We start from the raw sequence: 22,128 nt of genomic DNA on the forward strand, positions 1-22,128 counted from the left end.
CCCAAGTGCTGGGATTACAGGTGTGCGCCACCACTACCCGGCCCTTAACTTCATTTCTTGACAGCATCTCATCTATGCAGCCCAGGCTGGACTTGAACTCAGCCTCCTGCTCTAGTCTTCAAAGTACTGGGATTGTGGTTACATATGCCTAGTTTAAAAGGAATCTTAAATACTTAAGCATTATGTAATAATTACATATATTTAGCCATCCATCAATCTCACTTCTAAATAGAATTCTCAACTCTAAATAGAAGATTAGTCTGCATTTCTACCAACAGAAATAGTAAGAATTTTCATAGAAATTTTATTTATTAAAAAAAAAGTGTCGGGAAATGGAGAGATAGTTTAGTAGGTAAAAGTTCTGGCCATATAAGCATGAGAACCCAAGTTCAAATCCAAAAAGCCCAGGCAAACTTACTACCCAGGCACAGTGCTCCTACTATTAGATAGCAGGTGCAGATATGTAGAAAAATACCCTTGCATGCTACGTACTTGGTGTTCACAGCGGCAAAACAAGAGCCTCCTTCTCAAAATAAGGTCGAGGGGAAAGACCAAACCTGGTGGTTGTCCTCTGATCTCCACATATGTGCTGTGGTGTGTACATAACTACACTCACATACAAACATATATATATCACATACATTCTAAGATTAAAAGAAAGAATGAAAACACTCCAAGTATTGGTCAACCAAAACCATGAATAATAAGTTGTGAGAGGCTGGTGGTATTAGCTCAGAGTAGCATTTGCCTAGTATCCACAGTGCCCTGGATTCCATCCCAGCAACAATGCATATTTCTCAAGTAGAATATGCTGCACATGCATTGACTGGGCTGAGGGTGAAGCTCAGTGGCAGAAGATCTGTGTCTGAATTAGAGTTCTATTGCTGTGAAGAGTCACCATGACCACAGGATCTCTTTGTTTGTTTGTTTGTTTGTTTGTTTGTTTGTTTGTTTTCGAGACAGGGTTTCTCTGTATAGCCCTGGCTGTCCTGGAACTCACTCTGTAGACCAGGCTGGCCTCAAACTCAGAAATCCACCTGCCTCTACCTCCTAGAGTGCTGGAATTACAGGCGTGTGCCACCACTGCCCGGTTCACAGGAACTCTTATAAAAGAAAACATTTAATTGGGAGTTCTACATCTTGATCCACAGGCAGCAGAAGAGGACTGTCTTCCACAGGCAGCCAGGAGGAGGTTCTGTTCCACATTGGGCAGAGCTTAGGCATAGTAGACCTCAAAAGCTCACCTACACAGTTACACACTTCCTCCAACAAGGCCACACGTACACCAACAATGCCCTACCTTCTAATTGTGCCACTCCCTATGGCCAAGCATTGAAACACATGAATCTATGGGACGACATATTCAAACCACTACAACCTACCTGTCCTATGTAAGACTGTGGGCTCAACCACAAAAAGAGAAGGGAAAAGAGGGAAGGAGAGGACAAAACATTGTCATGCTTGGCTTCAAATTTGACTTGTTAAGTTCTCAAAGCTACCTTCTTCATAAGCATTAGCCTTTTCTCTCCCTCCCCTTTCTATAGACAGTTAGTGTCTAGAGATGTTTTCAAGATTTGTGTGGCCATCAACCGACTGAGATCCTAACTAGTTAACAGTGAGAAGCATGAGCTTTATTTCAATCTGATAGCTGTTTAAGCTTCTATCAACCTTGTTTAATGAAGTCTGTTGGAAACACTGGATTGTCCCACAATAGCATACCTTCCTTTTTCTCAATTGAAGGTCATAGGACATGGTCAAGTGTAGAAAATCCATAGAATTCACATGATACTATAGTGTTATATGGTATAGCATAGTTCCAAAGATTTTAAATGATTTTCCAATTGTCATCTCATTGGTATAGCCATTATCTCTGAAATGTTCTTTTGTTTGTTTGGTTGGTTTTAAGGCTTTTTGGTTTTCAAGACAGGGTTTCTCTGTGTAGCCCTGGATGTCCTGGAACTCACTCTGTAGACCAGGCTGGCCTCGAACTCAGAAATCCACCTGCCTCTACCTCTGCCTCCCAAGTGTTGGCATTAAAGGCGTGAGCCACCACTGTCCGGCTCTGAAATGTTCTTAAATCATCATTCCTGCTGAATGGGTGAGGTATAGGTGCATGATTGTGATGGAATTGGGTCACAACTATTTGTAATGCTCTTTCAATAAAATCACTAAATTTCCCTATACATAGTTCTTAAAACATTCTGTGGTTTACTGTCTCCTCTCCCTAGGAAGTTACCACAAAACCTGTTGTGATCTCTACTCCTACACCCACCATCGTACGTCCTGGCTCCCTGCCTCTCCACTTAGGTTATGATCCACTTCATCCAACTCTTCCTTCCCCAACCTCTGTCATCACACAGGCTCCACCATCCAATAGGCAAATAGGGTAAGTACAGAGAGTAGAGAAAACAATGAAACCCCAATTTTCCTTTTTTTTTTTTGATTTATTTTTGTTATCTTTTAAAATTATGAATAGGTGTGATCTCCTGTGGGTGTGTGCACATAAGTTCAGGTGCCCTCAGAGGCTAGAGGGATTGTCAGATGCCTGAGAGCTGGACCTGGGAGCTGTCCAGTGTGTGGGCCGTAAACTGACTGACCTTCTGCAGTATAAGGAGAGCCATCTATTCAGCCCTTCTGAATCTTTTTCTACAGTTTGAAATTATTTGATAAAAAATGGAAACTTTTGATGTTGTTCTCAGATTTATTGTTTTGAGACATGGTCTTTCTAAAGCTCCACGGCCTCAAATTTTCATCATCCTGCTTCTGCCTCCTAAGTTCTGGGATTGATAATGAAGCTGGCTCCAGAAATTTATTCTTACCCAAGAAAATGAGTTGTTGAAATTATTTCCTAAAATAAAACATTTAATTTGCTGGTGGAGATTTTAATCATCCCAAATTCCTCATACAGTTAGCTCATAACCATTGAATTCAATCAATTTGAAAGGTATAAAGGTTTTGTTAGACTGTGGGGCTTGATGTGTGACTCAGTAGAGCACTCTCCCGGCATGTCCAAGACCCTGTCAGTCCCCAGCATCAGAAAGCCACCAAAGCTTCGCAGGCTAAGGCAAGTAGAATAGGGCTTGCCTGATGTGTCTAAAGCGCTTTTGTTTAATCCCTAAAAAAAAAAATACTGTCATTTCTCACCATCTGTTTTTCCATGTTTAAGAGGATGTCAAGGTTTTATAGTGCTGCTCTATAACATCCCCAATGAGAAGACTGTAAAAAACATTCTCTGATTGTCAGAGGAAGACCATTAGGCAAAGAGTCAAGGCTTTGATATTTGTGGGCTAGAGAGATGGCTCAGAGGTTAAGAGCACAGAGGTCCTGAGTTCAATTCCCAGCAACCACACAATGGCTCACAACCATCTGCAATGCCCTCTTCTGGTGTGTCTGAAAACTGTTTTTATTTATACTCATATACATAAAATAAATAAATAAATCTTTAAAAAATTTGTTGTGATATTTCATTTTTCCTGCAGATCTCCTACTGGCTCCCTCCCTCTTGTCATGCATCTTGCTAATGGACAGACCATGCCTATGTTGCCAGGGCCTCCAGTACAGATGCCTTCTGTTATTTCGGTGAGCTTTGTAGTTAGGACAGCCAAACCCACCAACACACTGATTCCTCCCTTCCACCTGAATGGTTGTAACCACAGGACCCCCAGGGATATGTGGGCCTGGACTGTATTAGTTGTATGTGGCAGTGTGCCCAAACTCTTCACTAACCTCTGCCAGTGCAACACTGAAGCACTAGACAAAGATTCATCTGGACAGTTGGCTTCTAGTCAAGGAGTTGATCTTGCCAACCTGCTGAATGGTTGACTTTACTCACCCCATAGCTTCTCCTGCACTGCTCACTCTTTCCTGAAGATACACCCTCAGACTTTCCCACAGGAAAAGACTGCAGAATGAGGTTCCTTACCCTATGGCACTCCTTAGGAAAGATATGTCCCAGGCTGTCCCTGCATGTCCTGTGAGCAGGTTACACAGAACAAGCCCTGACATACCAATCCCAGAAATAATTCATTTGAGGAAAACCAATACTACCATATCTCCTGGTTTTGGTCCTTCTCCTGATTTAGCTGGCCAGACCTGTGTCCATGGTGCCGAACATTCCTGGTATTCCTGGCCCACCAGTTAACAGTAGTGGCTCCATTTCTCCCTCTGGCCACCACCCTATGCCATCAGAAGCCAAAATGGTGAGTACATCCTAGCCCAGAGTACTTCTAAATGTTGGATTTTTAAAAGAAGTAGTATCAGTTGGGGTCTTTCAAGTGAACTAAGCAAAGGAACCTTCTGAGGTTTGCATAGCTAAAGATATTCTGCTGTGGTGTTGGAAAAGACCCTGATTTCTAAGTCTCCTGTCCCCATCCTTACAGCCTGGCACAGGCCATGGCACAGGAAGAAGCAGCACAGATTGTTTGGAATAGAAAACTTGCCATTTCAGTTCCAGGATAACAGATGGAGGGGGTGAGTGGGCAGGGGAGCTGGCCAAGTGGTGAATAGCTGTGTAACTAGCATCTGGCCAGGTTCCAAGAGAGAGCTTTCATGTGGGACCTATTGCTTCTACAAGCCCCAGTCCCCAGCTGTGCTCGGATAATAGCCAGGGAACAAGAGTAGGCATTTTAGGGATCCAGGTGGGTACTTTCCCTGTCACTTTCTTTTAGTTCTTCTGTTAAGAAAAAATTGGGGCAAGAATTTTAACTATAAGATCAGTAATACAATATAAGTTCATCCTTCCTATCCTTGACAGAACCTCACTCTTGCCTTCTCAAATAATCTTTCCACATAGAGACTAAAAGCCACACTGACCCACCAAGTTTCTTCAATCAATGGAGGTTGTGGAATGGTGGTAGGAACTGCAAGCACCATGGTGACAGCCCGTCCAGAGCAGAACCAGATCCTCATCCAGCACCCTGATGCCCCATCCCCTGCCCAACCACAGGTCAGTTGTGCCCTTGGATGAGCACTCCAGCTGTGTTGCCCCTATTCTTTATGTTATATCTGCTTTTTAAGAATTGTGAGATGAGAAAAGAATAAATTTAGCTTTCTGGGTAGCCAGCTATTTTGGTAGATTGACTAGAGCAAAACAAACTATTCATTATCTACATACCTTCATGTTAGACATAAATGCAGACAGCTGGAATTATGCAGAGCTATTGCAGAAGAGGTCGATGTATCTCCTGCTTATCTGTTAAGTTGTAATAAAACAGTTATCAGTCACCTGATTAGATTTTATGGCATAAGACTCATTATTAGAATATATTAGGGGCTAGAAGAAAGAAGACTCAGCAGTTCAGATCTGCTCTTCAGATCTGAATTGAACTTCAGAGGTCCTAAGTTCAATTCACAACAACCACATGGTAGCTTCTTAGCCATCAATAATGTAATCTGATGCTCTCTTCTGGTACTCGTACATAAAATAAATAAATAAATCTTAGGAAAAAAAAGAATATATTGATACTGGGATTGGAGAAATGGCTCAGCAGTTAAGAGCACTGGCTGTTCTTCCAAAGGACCTGGGTTCAATTCCCAGCATGGCAGCTCACTACTGTCTATAACTGTAGTCCCATGGTATCCCATAACTTCTTCTGCTGTGCAATGTACATGCAGACAAAATACCCATGTACATAAATAAATAAATCTTTAATTTAATTTTTTAAATTTTTTAAAAAGAATATTTAATTTAAATATTCTTTTAAAAAAGAATATATTAATACAATATATTGTTATAGTAGTAAAATAGATGGTTCATTAAAAAGTAAGAGAACACATACACAAAAAGAACTTCTCATTGCCAATCCACTAGTCCCTTTTCATCACAGAGAAATTAAAATTAAAAAAAAATTTTAAGCCAAAGGAGGTCCTGTTTAGTTACCCAATCTCTTCTCAACAAGGTCTCCATTTTAGTACAATTCTTTAGGAACTGAATAGCTCCGGTTCTTGTAATTGTCTCTACTGGACAGGTGACAACAACCTGAGATTGGATTCTAGAATTACATTCATTGCCTTGTCTCTGTTTTACTGATGTCACCACCTGCTTCATCAGCAACCACCACATGTCCAGACATTTCATGCCCATATGCTGCCTTAAACCGTGGCCAACAACATGAGCTTTCATTTGTGTATCTTCTTAGAAGCTAGGGCTTCCTACCATTCTGAACCACTCATTCCCCAAAGCCAGCAGTTCTGGACCAGTGAAACTCTGGACCAGTGAAACTCTGCCTAATCTGGGTAGTTTTCCTCTTGGAGAAAGGATGCAGTGCCCTTGTCAGTCACTACTGAGTTCTTTGCTTTCTTTTTTTCATAGCTTTTCTCATTTGTTTTTGGTTTGGAATATTTTGAAGGAGAGATCTCAAACTCATGACCCTCTTGCCTCAGCCTCTTGACAGCTGTAATTTTTAAAGGAAGGCTCTTTATACTAGGAGCCAAACAGGGTAGATCTTTAGTTCATTATGTGAGTTAGAAATTTCCTAATGTTTTCTTTCAAGAGATAATACTAGTCTAAATAAATAAATAAAATTATGCCTTAATCATTACTGGATACTACTGGAGAACAAATTCAGTATTGCCTAAAGTAGCTTTCCTTTTGTTGGTTTTTGAGACAGGGTCTCACTGTGTAGCTCTGGCTGTCCTAAAACTCACTTTGTAGACCAGGCTGACCTCAAAGTCACATAGATCTGCTTGCCTCTGCCTCCTAAGTGCTGGTATTAAAGGTAAGCACCTTTCTTTTTTGTTTTTGTTTTTGTTTTTTTTTTTGTTTGTTTCATTTTTGTTTTTGTTTTTTGTAGCTTCTACTTATCTTTATGAAACTGAGTACTAGCACGGGAAAAATACTAATAAAGATATTCAAGCTGGGCAGTGGTGGCGCACGCCTGTATTCCCAGTACTCTGGAAGGCAGAGGCAGGTGAATTTCTGAGTTTGAGGCCAGCCTGGTCTACAGAGTGAGTTCCAGGATAGCCAGGGCTATACAGAGAAACCCTGTCTTAAAAAAAACAGATCCAAAAAAACAAAACAAAGCAAAACAAAAGGATATTCAAATTTAAAAATAATTTAGGGGCCAGCAGATGGATTAGTGAGTGGAAATGCTTACCACAAAGCCTGATAAACCTGAGTTCCAGCTTCCGAATCACATAAAGGTGGAAGGAGAGAAGTGACTCTACAAACTAGTACTCTGACCTCTAAACACACTACAGCATACATACGTGCACATATGATGATGATGATGATAATATAATTTTTTAATTTATAAAAGAATTTACTTTCGGCATTGTTTTATATTCATTTTGTCCCCAGGAAGGGTGACTTTTCTGCATCTGGTTGATGTTGGCCACTGCCATGAAGTTGACATGCCTTCTCTGTATATATGCCCATGGAAAAATATTTTTTTTTAAGATTTATTTATTTTATGTAGGTAGGTAAACTGTCACTGTCTTCAAATACCAGAAGAGGGCATCAGATCCCATTACAGATGGTTATGAGCCACCATGTGGTTGCTGGGAATTGAACTCAGAACCTCTGGAAGAGCAGTCAGTGCTCTTAACCGCTGAGCCATCTCTCCAGCCCCGGAAAAATAATTCAAAGTGCTTTAGTGCAAAGAGTTTCAAATAGAGCTTAAAAAAAATAAAGACAGCAGGGCATGGTAGTGCTGCACTCTCTTGATCACAGCACTCAGAGGCAGGTGGATCTCAGTGAGTTCGTGGCCAGCCTCATCTATAGAGCAAGTTCCAGGACATCCAGGGCTCTATTGCACAGAGAAAGCCTGTTTCAAAAAACCAAGAAAGAAGGAGGGAGGGAGGGAGGAGAGAGAGGGAGGGATGAAGGCTGAAGTAGGAGGATTACTTCAAGTTTAGGTCAAGCCAGGGCTACATAGCAAGCCTGCTTCAAAGAATAAATAAAAATAAGTAGGTGGTGTAGACCTGCAAATGCCTGTGTGTGTGAGGGGGGAAGACATAGTGATAGGACTTGGTGATTCCAGATCTTTACCAGACCGTACTAATCTACCTAGCTCAGGTTTTATTTGGAGGAAAAAATGGTTTTCCCATCAAGTTCTTCTCTGCTCTACCAAATGACAAAGTTCAAAATCTATGCCTGTGAATCCCAGCACTCTGGATGTCTAAGCAGAGGACCAAAATTCAAGGTCTGCCTGGGCTGTATAACCAAACTATTCAGTCAGAGGAAAAAGGAAAAAAGTATTGTCTTAGTTTGTGTTTTACTGCTGTGAACAGACACAAATATTAAGGCAACTCTTAAAAGTACAACATTTGCCGGGCGGTGGTGGCGCATGCCTGTAATCGCAGCACTCTGGGAGGCAGAGGCAGGCAGATTTCTGAATTCAAGGCCAGCCTGGTCTACAGAGTGAGTTCCAGGATAGCCAGGACTATACAGAGAAACCCTGTCTCAAAAAAACCAAATCCAAAAAACAAACAAACAAACAAACAAAAAAGGTACAACATTTAATTGGACTGGCTTACAGGTTCAGAGGTTCAGTTCATTATCATCAAGGTGGGAGCATGGCAGCATCCAGGCAGAGATGATGCAGGCAGAGCTGAGAGTTCTACATCTTCATCTGCAGGCTGCTAATGGAAGACTCACAGGCAGCTAGGATGAGGGTCTTAAAGCCCACACCCACAGTGACATACCTACTGCAACAGGGCCACACCTTCTAAAAGTGCTGCTCCCTGGGAAGAGTATATACAAACCATCACAAGTATTCTTCTTTCCTGGGCAACAGGTCTCTCCAGCACAGCCCACCCCTAGCACTGGGGGTCGGCGACGGCGCACAGTGGATGAAGATCCAGATGAGCGGCGGCAGCGGTTTTTAGAGCGTAACAGAGCTGCAGCCTCCCGATGCCGCCAAAAGCGGAAACTATGGGTGTCCTCCCTGGAAAAGAAGGCAGAAGAACTTACTTCTCAGAACATTCAGCTGAGTGTAAGTGGTACTGGGTGACTGGTAGAGATTTAGAGTCTGGTGAGCAAGGCTGAACCTGAACAGTGCAGCAGCAGAGCAGAGGTTCTTTACTTAGGTTAGATCCAAAAGTATGACCAGAAGTATAAAGAGCCCAGAATAGTCAGAATTAAAGCCTTTCCCCTAGCAATTGAGAAGGAAACTATCTCCTTCCAGATCTTCCATTAGCACAAGACCCATTTGGGATTCAAGGATGTAACTCAGATAGAATGCTCACCAGTTGGAAGACTGGAGAAAAGGCAAGAGTAGAGGTATAGACCCATCTGGATGAAGGAAATCAGGTTAAGCACCCTGGGGTATATGCTCTCTCAAATCACCAACAGAACCTGACTGGAATTAGACAACACCTAATGAAAACTGTGTTTACTCAGGCTGGAAAAATTGCTCAGTAGTTAAGAGTACTAAATGAGGGCTGGAGAGATGGCTCAGCGGTTAAGAGCACCGACTGTTCTTCCGAAGGTCCTGAGTGCAAATCCCAGCAACCACATGGTGGCTCACAACCATCTGTAACGAGATCTGATGCCCTCTTCTGGAGTGTCTGAAAACAGCTACAGTTTACTTACGTATAATAAATAAATAAATCTTAAAAAAAAAAAAAAAACGATGGGGGAAGCTTTAAAAAAAAAAAGAGTACTAAATGAGGTGGGCGGTGGTGGCACAAGCCTTTAATCCCAGCACTTGGGAGGCAGAGGCAGGCAGATTTCTGAGTTTGAGGCCAGCCTGGTCTACAGAGTGAGTTCCAGGACAGCCAGGGCTACACAGAGAAACCCAGTCTCAAAAAAAAAAAAAAAAAAAAAAAAGAGTACTAAATGTTCTTCCAGAAGGCCTGGGTTCAATTCCCAGCACCCACATGGCACCTCACAGCTGTCTGCAACTCCAAAATCTGACACCTTCACACAGACATACATGCAGGCAAAACACCGATGGACATAAAAATAAGAAAATTATATTTAAAAAATGTGTTTACTCTAGCTATTGTAGGTGTCTTAGGGTTTCTGTTGCTGTAAGCAAACACTATGACCACAGCAACACTTTTTTTTGCCTTTTGATTTTAAGACAGGGTTTCATTGTGTAGCCCTGGCTGTCCTGGAATTTACTCTGTAGACAAGGTTGACCTCAAATTTATAGAGATCTGCCTACCTCTGCTTCCTGAGTACTGGGATTAAGACTATAACAACTTTTATAAAGAAAAACATTTAACTGGGGCTGGCTTACAGGTTTCAGAGGTTTAGTCCATTATCACGGTGGAAACTAAGGCAGCACACAGGCAGACATGGTGCTGGAGAAGGAGCTGAGAGTTCTACATCCAGATAGGCAGGCAGCAGAAGAAAACAGCCACTGGATGTGGCTTGAGCTTTTGAAAGCTCAAAGCCCACCCTCAGGACACACTTCCTCCAACAAAGCCTTACCTACTCCACACCTCTGAATAGTACCACTTCCTATGAGCCTGTGGATGCCATTTTCATTCAAAGCACCACAGTAGGTTAATGAAAGGGAAAAAAAGGAGAAAAACATATAAGCACAAACAGAACAATTATAATCATTATGTTCTCTTGAATATTATTTTCCTTTCTTCTGTTTTGTTTTGTTTTGAAAGTATATTTTATGGGTCAGTAAGATGATTCGGTAGGTAAAGACATCTGCCATCAAGCCTGACAATCTGAGTTCTACCCTTGGGATCCACAGGGTGGAAGGAGAGAAGTTGTCCTTTGACCTCTACACGTGCACAGTGTGGCATGCATGTGCCCCCCACATACGTATACACAGTATGTACAAAATAAATGAAGTATATTTTTTTTTGTTTTTTCTAGGGCAAGTTTTATTAAGCAATTATTATAGTAAAACTCACTGACTTTTTTTTTTTAATGAAGTATATTTTAAATAAAAGTGAGGCAACTCCTTCTTTTTTTTTTTTTTTTTTTTTTTTTTTTTTGGTTTTTTGGATTTAGTTTTTTCAAGACAGGGTTTCTCTGTGTAGCCCTGACTGTCCTGGAACTCTGTAGACCAGGCTGGCCTCGAACTCAGAAATCCGCCTGTCTCTGCCTCCCAAGTGCTAGGATTACAGGCGTGCACCGCTATCACCACCTGGCTTGCAACTTCACTTTTCTAATTATTAAAACATTACAAAGGTACTAGATGAATAAATTTCTTTTATTTCAAACACACATATATAGGGTGAAAACAAAGTTCCTTAATTTACCTTCCCAGTAACAGTCCCATTATCTTCCCTGTAGAAAAATGGGGTATAAATACCCAGACTCTCATATTTCTGAATACTTTTTATTTCTAGGTTTTGTGGTAGAATTGGAGGGATTGTGAGTTGGTTTAAACATGAATGACTTAACAGTAACTCATGGAGTCTTAGTGAAGGAGATGAAGGATCTACCTTGTTCTTTTAAATTGCTATATATTTCTACATTCTGAGTATATCAGGTTCTGTGGATCAGTGGACACTAACACTGTTATAATTGTTCAATAGAACAGTAGTGCTCCAGTAGACATTGCATGCACTTGATTAAATGGTTCTGTTAAAAAGATTTCTGACACCAAGCTTGGTGATTCATTCCTATAATCCCAGCACTTGGGAGGCAGAGGCAGGTGGCTGGCTCTTTGTGAGTTCTAAGCAATCCTGGTCTACAAACAGAACTCCAGGCCAGCCAGGGTTACAAAGTAAGACATTGTCAAAAGAAAGAAACAACAACAACAACAGATTACTGGAAGCATGCTTTCTTCTTGGTCAAAAAACCTTATATTATTACTATAAGGTTAATCACATTTATTCCAGGTAACAGTCATTTCTCTTGTTATGAGTCCTTACTTTTCATTGTAGGCAGTTTCTTTCTTTTTTTTTTAAGATTTATTTATTATTTATATGTAAGTACACTGTAGCTGTCTTCAGACACTCCAGAAGAGAGCGCCTTGTATGGATGGTTGTGAGCCACCATGTGGTTGCTGGGATTTGAACTCAGGACCTTTGGAAGAGTAGTCGGTGCTCTTAACTGCTGAACCATCTCACTAGCCCCCAATTGTAGGTAGTTTCTGTCACTGACTTCATGACTGTCCTAGTCCTGAGAAGACTTGCCAGATCATGTCCCGATTTGGGGAGGAAAATCTAGACAGCATTCTGTCTATGCTCAACATAAGAACTATTCTAAAGTTACTATTACAATAAATGGTTTGTTATAGATAGCAAAAAAAAATCTTATAAGTCCATATAAATGTTTGCTGTAATGTTCTGATATAACCAACAGCCATTAGCAGTCCAAGAATAAAAGATGAGTTTTGACCTTTTGGTTTTTCAAAACAAGGGTTTCGCTGTGTAACAGCCCTAGCTCTCCTGGAACTCAATTTGTGGACCAGTTAGAATTAAAGGCAGGCACCTCCACATCCCAATTGCTTTTTTTTTTAAAAATGAATTTTCTTAATATTCTTTACTTCTCTCCTCCTTTAGAATGAAGTCACATTACTACGCAATGAGGTGGCTCAGTTGAAACAGCTACTGTTAGCTCATAAAGACTGCCCAGTCACTGCACTACAGAAAAAGACTCAAGGCTACCTAGGTGAGTGATTCCTATCCTAAGCTAAATTAGTCAGTTGGTAAATCACAAGTATTGAGTGTCTTAACTGTTCATAAAGCCATTCTTTCTGGTGCATCATTTATATATATATAAATATAATCTGTAATAGTAAGATCAGTAGTTTAAGATCTAAAATTATAGACAATAGCCAAAGTTTGAGGCAAGCCCAAGCTACATGAAACTTTCTTTCAAATAAAAAAATAAAGCTTTGACAGTAATGCAGGGTTATCTATGTTATCTATAACCACTAGAGAGAAGAAGCATGCAGTATTTCTTGGATCTGTTTTATTTAAATGCTCTACCACTTTCACAGTTCTCTCATGAAGTAGCCATTCCATGTGTAAGTGAGAAAACTACTCAGATTAGATTACTTACCCAAGTCAAACAGTAGGAAAGTGGTAGAGATCTTTTGATCCCAAAGACAGTCTTGGCCTAGAGAAAAGATGAACAGCTGATGGTTCTTAGAAATTGAAAAGTTGGGACTTGAGGACAGATTTCACCTTTCTAATGATAGCTTGGTCTTGGTTTCAGTTTGTAATCAGAGATTTCTACAAAATTGTACTCAGCATTAACAGTGTTACAAAATACATACTACAGTGAAAATTTTGTTATGGATAATTAAAACTAATAATTGCTAGTTTTCCTTTACAGATTAAATAAATGTATAGAAATGCTAGATATAGCAAATAGTTTTTTCACTAATTGCCTTCATCATTTAAGAGATGTAAAATATTTCTCAGAGATTCTGAGAAAAAATTTAACAATCTTTATTAAATTATTTATTTAAATGTTAATCTGTACTTCCAGATGTGTTGATTTGTTCAGCAAATCCTAACAGAGTTGCTGTTCTGTGCCAGGCACATACTGGGTAACAAAACATAACAGGAACCAAACAGATTAGGTTGAAGAGCTTGTATTTTAGTATGTAAGATGAAGTAAAAAAAAAAAGTGAAATATGTGGCTTATGGTAAATGTGAAAACAAAAAAATAATACAGCTAGGGTATAGAGATTGCTCAGAGGGTAAGAGCATTTACCAGTCTTGCAGAAGACCTGAGTTCAGTTTCCAGCACTCATAACTATTGATAACTCCAGTTCTAGGTGACCTAAGACCTCCTTTGACTGCACCAAGCATATACATGGTTCATGGATATATGTGTAGCTCTGGCTGCCCTGAACTTTCTATGTAAATCAGGCTGGCCTTGACTCATAGAGATATGCTTGCCTCTGCCTCCAAATCATAAACAATCAAACCCAGCAGAAACCTTAAAATAATAATAACAGTAATAACATAACTGGAAATGGTGCTATAAGAATGCAGTCCCAACACCCAGAAGGCTGAGACAGGAGGTTTATGAATTCAAGCCCATCCTGAGAGACCTTGTCTCAAAAATACAAACAAAGAAGGGAGGGAAGGGTCAGGCTTGGTAGTCCACACCTGGAATCCCAGCACTTGAGAGGCAGAAGTGGGAGGATTACTACAAGTTCAAGGTCAACCTGATCTACACCATGAGTTCCCAGGACTGCCACAATACATAGAGAGACCTGCCTCAAACACAGATGATGTGGCTGTATGGGGCAGTATCGTTGGAATGAGATGGAGAAGTATTTGGAACATTTACACCCAATCTTGGTATTAACAAGGACTTCAGCTTTGCAGACCAGAGGGTGCAAAGCATAAGTGCAATATGAAGGATCTGATACTCTGCTAGAGACATCAAGTATGCACAAGCAAAAGTAAGGCAGTGTACCTAGATTAACTATTTTATATCCTGTTCATGGGCTAAAGAAGGTAAGGACTGAATGTTCTTCAGTATGCAGTTGATATATATAATTTTCTACTCAGTCCTTATAATAACTCTTATTGGTGGTTAGTCCATTAAACTACTTATTTATTACCACAAAAATGTGTTTAATTACTACTTTGTGACATTATCTAGGTACTTGACATAAGAGACATTATCTCTATCTCTCAGAGATTCATTGGGTCTTTGTGAATCTGTGAATGAGAAAGGACAGACAGGGCCCCTTGAGGGCCCCTGGACAGGGAGCTTCTGCTGTGTACCCCATTACCCTCACATATAAATGATGCTCAGTAAGTGTCTGTGGAGTAAGTGAATATATGCTCTGAAAGCACAGGTAACAAGACAGTTTCCTGTGGGTAACAAGAAAGTGTTTACTGAGGAGGCAGTATTTGAATCCTCTTGAATCTATTTGAAAGATGACTGAGACATTCATCAAGAGATGGGCATACCAACACAGACATGGTGATACAAACAAGTGTAATTAGAGCTCTTGGGAGGCAAAGGCCAGATTGAGAATTTGAAGCCAGAGTGGGCTACATGAAACACCATCACAAAAAGGCAAAACAAAACAATACACTTATTGGAAATTTTCCCTAACTTCATACATCTCTGTTGAAGCAGCTATAGAGACTAACATTTAATAAAAGTTGACCAGCTGCCATTACCTTTGTATGCTGCTCAGGTGTTATGTAAATGTCAATAAAATGTTATTGTCACTTTAGATAGAATGATATAATCTATAATAAATATCTTATATCATCAGTGAATGGCTAATTGATAAGAGACTCTGACATATTCTATGTGTACCTGTTTATATGTGTTTTCTGAATCTTGGCTGTTTATGTTGCCATTTGATTGTAATTTGGGATTTAATAGTTTTACATATAGTGTCAACTACATACTAAAGAAACATTCTTTAAAATGGAATGGTTTAATTCCTTTGAAAATTAATAAGACCAGATGAAGGATCTATTTTAAAATGCTTTTGCAAACAATGGGATGGCTTAGCAGGTAAATGTACTTGATGCCTAGCCTGATGACTTGAGTTTGATCTAAGAGAACAGAGTCCTGAAAGTTGTCATCTAATCTCCATGTGCATGCTTTGGCATGTGTGTGACCATACACACACACACACACACACACACACACATACATGCATGCATGCATGCATATACACAAATGTAAAATTTTCAAGAAATGGAAAAGAGATTAATTTTCTTCTACAAACAGAACAGGTTCAAAGATAATTTTAGATAATTCTGAATTATCTCTAGTCTATCCTCATTTCCAAGTAGTCTTTGTTTTCTGGAGCCGATGGATCACATCCCTTTAAGTTTTTCTTGGAGGAAACAAGTGGCTTTCACTAAGGTAATAATTTAGTACAAGCTTCAGAAAGGGGCTTTTACCCACCTAGACTGTAAATACAAGCCATAGGAGAGTCTCCTCCATCCATGTATTAAATGTGATGCTGTGTTCTTTTGACTCAGAACTTATGTTTTGTGACAGAACTTCTTATTTTTCAGGCCATTCATGACTTGAGGCCAGGATTTTGGAGAGTTTTCTCTAAAAAGAAAGATGAGATTAGGGGTTGGGGATTTAGCTCAGTTCAGTGGTAGAGCGCTTGCTTGCCTAGCAAGCGCAAGACCTTGGGTTCAGTCCTCAGCTCTGAAGATAAAAAAAAAGAAGAAAGATGAGATTAATTTTCCTTTGCATTCTTTGTAATTATGACAAAGAAGAGTCCTTTCTGTTCCTCTGTTCTATTTTCTAACCACTTGCTCTCTACTGTTTGCCCTCCTTCCTGGCAGAAAGTCCCAAGGAAAGCTCAGAGCCAACGGGTTCTCCAGCCCCAGTGATTCAGCACAGTTCCGCAACAGTCCCTAGCAATGGCCTTAGTGTTCGATCTGCAGCTGAAGCTGTGGCCACCTCAGTCCTCACTCAGATGGCCAGCCAAAGGACAGAACTGAGCATGCCCATACAGTCACATGTGATCATGACCCCACAGTCGCAGTCTGCGGGCAGATGATGCCTCCCATAATGGAGAGGTCCCCAGCCAGAGCTCGCCCGCCTGAGCCAAGAGAGAGATCAACTTACCCCTCCTGTCTGCCTTGGAATTGGCAGTATGGAGAGGAAGAAATTGTGTGTTGTGAGTATGGACAGATGTGGGGCTTTTCTCTTTAGCCACATGATCATGTACGATTAACACCTGTACTAGGGGCTTCTGGCCCCAAAACCACATAGATCATCCCCCAAGGGTAGGGTTTCTTATGTACCTACAGCCAAAGGCCTTTCATATGGTCTGAGCAATCATCCCTGGCCCTGATGCATGTGTGCCTGTCTCTAACACTAACCCTTGCACTAATAGGTTTGGGGTTTCTCAGTGTCCTCTCCTCCCATTGAGCTGTGGCTGTTATATTCTTATTTCTTACTAGCATGCCACTTCCTGCCAGATAGAGGGAGACGAGATTTGATGGCCTGTTACTTGCTGACCCATCCCCAGCCACCCCATGCACTCAGGACTTTGTCTCCCAATAGCTGCTTATTTCTCTCTTTTCCCCTTCCTAAACTGCAGTGAAAACATTCACTTGTCGAGAATGTAATATATTTAATGGTAGCAGTGTTTTCCACCTCTTCTATGTGCTTTATTCCTATCTGCTACCAAACACAAACACAAACAAAAAAGGCAAAACTCTGAGAGTTTGAATCATTTTTTCATTTCCAAATCTATTGGTACCTCATTTTGTCTCTTGACTTTCCTTAGTCTAGTGGTGGGGTCTCTCCTACTTTCCCACTATGCCTTGGGAACCTCATCTTGTGGCCTTATTGTTAGTGGCAATGAAAAGGGAGAGAGCTGGGGATCTAACTGGGCTTCCTTGTCTCCTTCTCTACCCTCCAGTTCTAATCATCAGGGCAGATGGGAACAGTGTAACTTAAAACTTGTTCCATCAGGTTACTGGATTAACTGATTCTTTTATGTTTTACAAGAGTTTACTGGCCAAAGTCTACATACTGTCATCTTTGGTCATCTGTGCTCCTGCCTCTCTACTTTGCTTCCCTGTCCACATCACTGCCTGTTCCCACTATAACTACTTTAGCTCAGCCCTCCTAGGAGTTGTCAAACAGAAGCTGCATCCATTCTCCATCCCTCCTACAGCTCTCAGTCTCCCTTCTTTTCTAAGGAATGTCTTGTATCAACCAGTGTCCAGAACTCTCTTACCTTCCTTCTCTTTTCCCTCACCCGGTTCTTAGCCTACCTACTAGGTGTCTCTAGTCCTGAAATTTCATTGAACTTGTCCACGGTACAGGCTCCAGGGCTCTGAAGCGTCATGGTTGAGGTCATGGGTGCTTTTGCATATAAGACTGAGTGGAGATAGAAGGTATACATTTTCCTATATATAATCTCAGCAGAGCACTCAGGATATGGCCTGTCTGTGAGATTGCTGTCTGTGGCTGTTGGCTGCCCTTATTTTATGGGTTACAGAGAGAGAAATGCACCCCTCCTCTTCTTCATCTTTCCTTGGCTCTGAGCTATGCAGGTTCTTCCAGAGCCAAAGGCCTGTGGATAGATAGGTCAGCTTTAATAGCTCTTGAGTTGAGAATCCTCCCCGTTGTCCCAGAACCACCTTCTGCCATCTACTCAAGCCAAGAGTCCCTCTTATCTAGCTCCATCTTAAATATGCAGAGTAACTGCTTGCTTCCTTTTTTTGTCTTCCAAAATTCACTGTCATGGAGGAATGAGGAAATGTTGTAGCTTGTATGATTATTTCCTCAGAGTTTAGACTAATGAGCCCATCCTGTGACATGTTTGTGGTTTTATGTAAATTTCCCCCCTACTCTTTAGAGTCATTGCTAAACAGGCCACACCCAATAAAAACTAGGAGCTGGTTTTATAGTCTACCACAGGGGCTTAGCAGAAACAGCCTCTGAGATGGCAAGGCTAGCAAATGTCACAGCAGATGGTTAAGGGCAGGTTACCATCTCCATGAGTTTCACATGGCATTAGAAACTCACAGCCGTAGTTTGAGCTCAGGACTTCTTTAGATGGCTGCTTTCTGGGATTTTTTTTTCCTGCTTATGAATTTTGTTTCTTCTTTTTTTTAATTGTCTTGACTTCTCAGTAGCAGCATTACACAAAAACATAACTGAGCTTATAGCTCCCAAAGACCCTGAATAGACCCTTGACTATTTTCTTCCTCCATCAGTCAGGTGTTAAATCAGTATAACCTGCCAGTCTGTCCTGGGTTGCATGTCTACTATATGTGGACGTTCTTTAGGTTCTTTTTCACTTTCTTGACCCTCATGTCTGCTTCTCTAGAGTCTTTGTTTTCATAGTAGGAAGTTAGTATTGGGGACCTGAATGATGCAGGGCACCACCAGAACCATCGCAGGAAAGCAGCACTGAAATTAGAAACGGGCAAGACAACCCCAGATGCCTTGGTAGTTGGTTCTCAGCTTCACGCTAAGAAAGCAGAGTAACTGCTTATGCTGAAGTTTTCTCTTACACTCAAGGGGGTCATCACCTACATTATTGCTGCCAGTGGTCATAGCCCTGACCTTTGCCTTCCAGACTTACACGAACCAGAACTAGATACCATAGAGGATGTCACTAACCCTTCCTGACATCTCACTATGATGTGTCATAGAGGGGTCTCTGGTCATGTCTATTTGGGGTTCAATATGCCTCTTGTGTTTGAATGTCAATTCCTGTCCCTAGGTTTAAGAAATTTTGTGGTATAATTTCATTAAATAATTTGACTAATTCCTTTTGAATTTATCTCAGGCCCTCCTTCTCCCCAGTGGCTTCTGAGGTTTGTTTGGTCTTTTAAGTATATCTGAAGCTTCTTGAAGATACTGGTCATGTTCTTTAACACTCATTCTCTCTCTCTCTCTCTCTCTCTCTCTCTCTCTCTCTCTCTCTCTCTCTCTCTCCCTCTCCCTCTCTCTCTCTCTCTCTGCTGTGTGTCTGTGTGTTTGTGTCTATGTCTGAGTATATTATTGTCCCAATTTTGTCCTTCACTGCAGAACTGCATGATCTTATCTCTTGGGGATACTTTCTGGTGAGGCTTTTCACTTGGTTGTTTCTTTCATGTTAATTTCTGTCTCCTTCCTTTTCCATGTTTGAATGCCCTCACTAAAATCTCCCTCCATATATCTGACTTTCTCCTCCAACTTACCCACTCACTGTTTTGTTCATTTTGGAGGCTTTATATACAGTTCCTAGTTCACTCGTGTATTTGAGATTTCTACATCAACTCTGAATTCTCAGACATCTCAGTACTTTTGGTTTTCATTAAGGAGAGGTTTGTAGTGTGTCCTAGTTCACTGTTGTCTCATGTTCTTTGTGTTTCTCTGTGGTGTTTTGTGCATCAGTCAGGATGATGATGTCCTCCAGTTGTAACTCTTTTCCCAACTCTGTTTTGTTTTATATAACTGAGCCCTTCTTCAAAGGTCTATCAGAAAGGAACTGAGAGTATGATGTCTTAGGCTCATGAGTGGTCAGAGGCCTGGTCTGTGCTCTTGCTACCCACTCCATATAACACAGAGTGTTCGGACTCTCAAAGGCTAAGAAGCCTCTCAACACCCAGGGAGAGCTGGAAAGGACACGGCTCCTTCCCTCCCTCCCTGTTGGCTGAATATGCCAAATCTGCCCCACCTCCTTCCTCTACTCCTGTCCATGGCTATAAACACCTGACCATATACTAAAGGAAGCTGTGCTGGTGAATGGTGAACCTTGCCTTGCTACCTGCCTTCCTTCTCCTTTTCTGTAGCTCTTGACTCCTTTCTTGATTCACCTCTCCCATCTCCTCAGGGACCTGCCCTCCAGCACCATCATCCTGAGAGATATATATCTGTACTTTGTACAGCCTGAACCACCAAAAAGACACACACACAATTCTTCCTCTGGCTTCTGAGAGGCTCCTTAAAGGTGCTAACTCCTGAGATCACTCTCCCCAGTGTGTCCCCTCTCATAACTTTCTTCTCATCCTCAGAACACATTTCCATTATCTATTGTACCAACCAAAAAGAAATATGTACTTCTTTTGAAAAGAAAATTATAGTCTGTTTAGACACGTCTTGCAGCTGTGTCACACATGCCTTTGTTGATATGCCTTCTTCTTTCTTTAGACATGTTTGACCAGAGTGGGAGCTGTGGTGGGACAGGACAGGTGAGGATCCTAAAGCCTGTCAGAAGTCCCTCCCCCACTCCAGTCCAGCTAGACACTCTTCTTACAAATTGTTCCTGTCTGTACACATGCATATGCATAGACAAATCCCCCTACTCTACCAGCCTGGTGATCCCACAGGAATGAGCAGCGCCTGCTGGCCACATTCCTACCGTCTGCACTGTTACTTTGAGGTAAAATCCTACCCTAGAATGAACAAAGGCTGGTGAAAGTAGGGCAGATTAAGGCAGCTTATGTCCTTGTAGATGCAAGTTTCTATTTCAGCTACTAGGTGTTTTCTTTGCTGTTTTGTTTTTTAATGTAGCGCTGGTAGGCTGTAAGCCAGCTATTGTGAGTAAGGCTTTAGCTGTTAAAGTGGCTGTGAGCATTAGTTTCACTGACTTTACTTTAGGGCAGTGGTTCTCAGAACATGGTTCAAGAGCAACATCAGCAGCACCATCACCTGGAGAGCTTGCTAGAAATGTACTCTCTTGGCCATCCCAACCTCCTGAGGTGGCCACTCTGAAGGTGAGCTTTAACTAATAGTCTCTGCTGCTGGTCCACACATGAGAGTCCCTAGAGGACAGGCTGGGAGCATCTTAGCTCTGGGGTGACACCAATTACTTTAAATGTTTTCTCTGCCTTAGAATTGATGTTTTTATTTTCCCGGTCCTTCCCTCTACTTCCATTAAAATGGCCACCACCACATCACTCATCTCAAATTCTAGGTTGGTTTTCCTTCTAGTCTTAGCTCTAAAACTTTTGCCTGCACTGGTCTGGGCAGGACTTAATCATATTTCCTTGCAGGCTACTAGTTCTGCATTCTTGGTGACATTACCAGCAGGAAGGCCATGAGTGGCAGTGGCACACACCTTTGATCCCAGCTCTTGTGAGGGAAGCAGAGACAGGAATATCTCTTTGTGTTCAAGACCAGCCTGGTCTATATAGGGAGTTCAAAGCCAATCATAGCTATGCAGTGAGACCCTGTCTCAAAACAAACAACAAAATCAGCAAGAGCCTTGGTTGTCCATTTCTTCCCTGTGTACACACCACATCTCTTGCAGGAAGATTAGCCTCCACCCCCACAGTGGAGCCTCCTACATCCTGATAGAGTATATGTTGAGAAGAAAGCCATGTGTATCTATGAATATATCTCTGTCTTCTATATCCTTTTGACATGTAGCAATACCTCTCCATCCTCAAGGAACTCGACCTAGTCTGGATCTTCCCAGGCTCCAGTGGTAGACTCTTGACAGGTGGGAGGATACAGTGCTCTGGGCTGTTTTGTTACAAAAGTGTCTTCTGTCCTTTCCCTCCACCCAATTCAGCATGACCCCTGTGAGCAGGCTCTCACAATCTCCTGGGGCGGGGCTGAGGCAGGGGCTTTCAGCTCTTCTCCATAACCATCCCTTCTCCCTTCCCCCATGCCATTTAGCAGTTATCACCCAGCCTTGCCTTCTCCCTCCATCCTTTACCCTGACATATACTGTGCCTTATTTATGCTGCAAATATAACATTAAACTATCAAGAGAATCACTGGTATGTTTGGTGCTTCCCTACGCAGACTCATGGGGCCCACTGGTCACTCCCAGAGACTCACTACCCTCCCCCTTCCAC

At 41.6% G+C, this 22,128-nt stretch overlaps 1 protein-coding gene across 9 annotated transcripts in view; it reads left to right on the top strand.

Moving 5' to 3' along the window:
* LOC127668237 (cyclic AMP-dependent transcription factor ATF-7) overlaps positions 1-22,044 on the top strand; it is an 85,988-nt gene extending 63,944 nt beyond the window's left edge. For all 9 annotated transcript variants that reach the window (XM_052161800.1, XM_052161803.1, XM_052161804.1 and 6 more), the window contains 7 exons: positions 2,229-2,386; positions 3,480-3,579; positions 4,083-4,199; positions 4,793-4,945; positions 8,736-8,933; positions 12,421-12,529; positions 16,156-22,044. In XM_052161800.1, the coding sequence (XP_052017760.1) occupies positions 2,229-2,386; positions 3,480-3,579; positions 4,083-4,199; positions 4,793-4,945; positions 8,736-8,933; positions 12,421-12,529; positions 16,156-16,373 (1,053 nt within the window). In that variant the 3' untranslated portion in view covers positions 16,374-22,044. The remainder of the gene's footprint in view (positions 1-2,228; positions 2,387-3,479; positions 3,580-4,082; positions 4,200-4,792; positions 4,946-8,735; positions 8,934-12,420; positions 12,530-16,155) is intronic.
* Positions 22,045-22,128: the final 84 nt, after the last annotated feature.

This window comes from Apodemus sylvaticus, chromosome 17 (genome assembly GCF_947179515.1).
Source record: "Apodemus sylvaticus chromosome 17, mApoSyl1.1, whole genome shotgun sequence".
NCBI lineage: Eukaryota > Metazoa > Chordata > Mammalia > Rodentia > Muridae > Apodemus > Apodemus sylvaticus.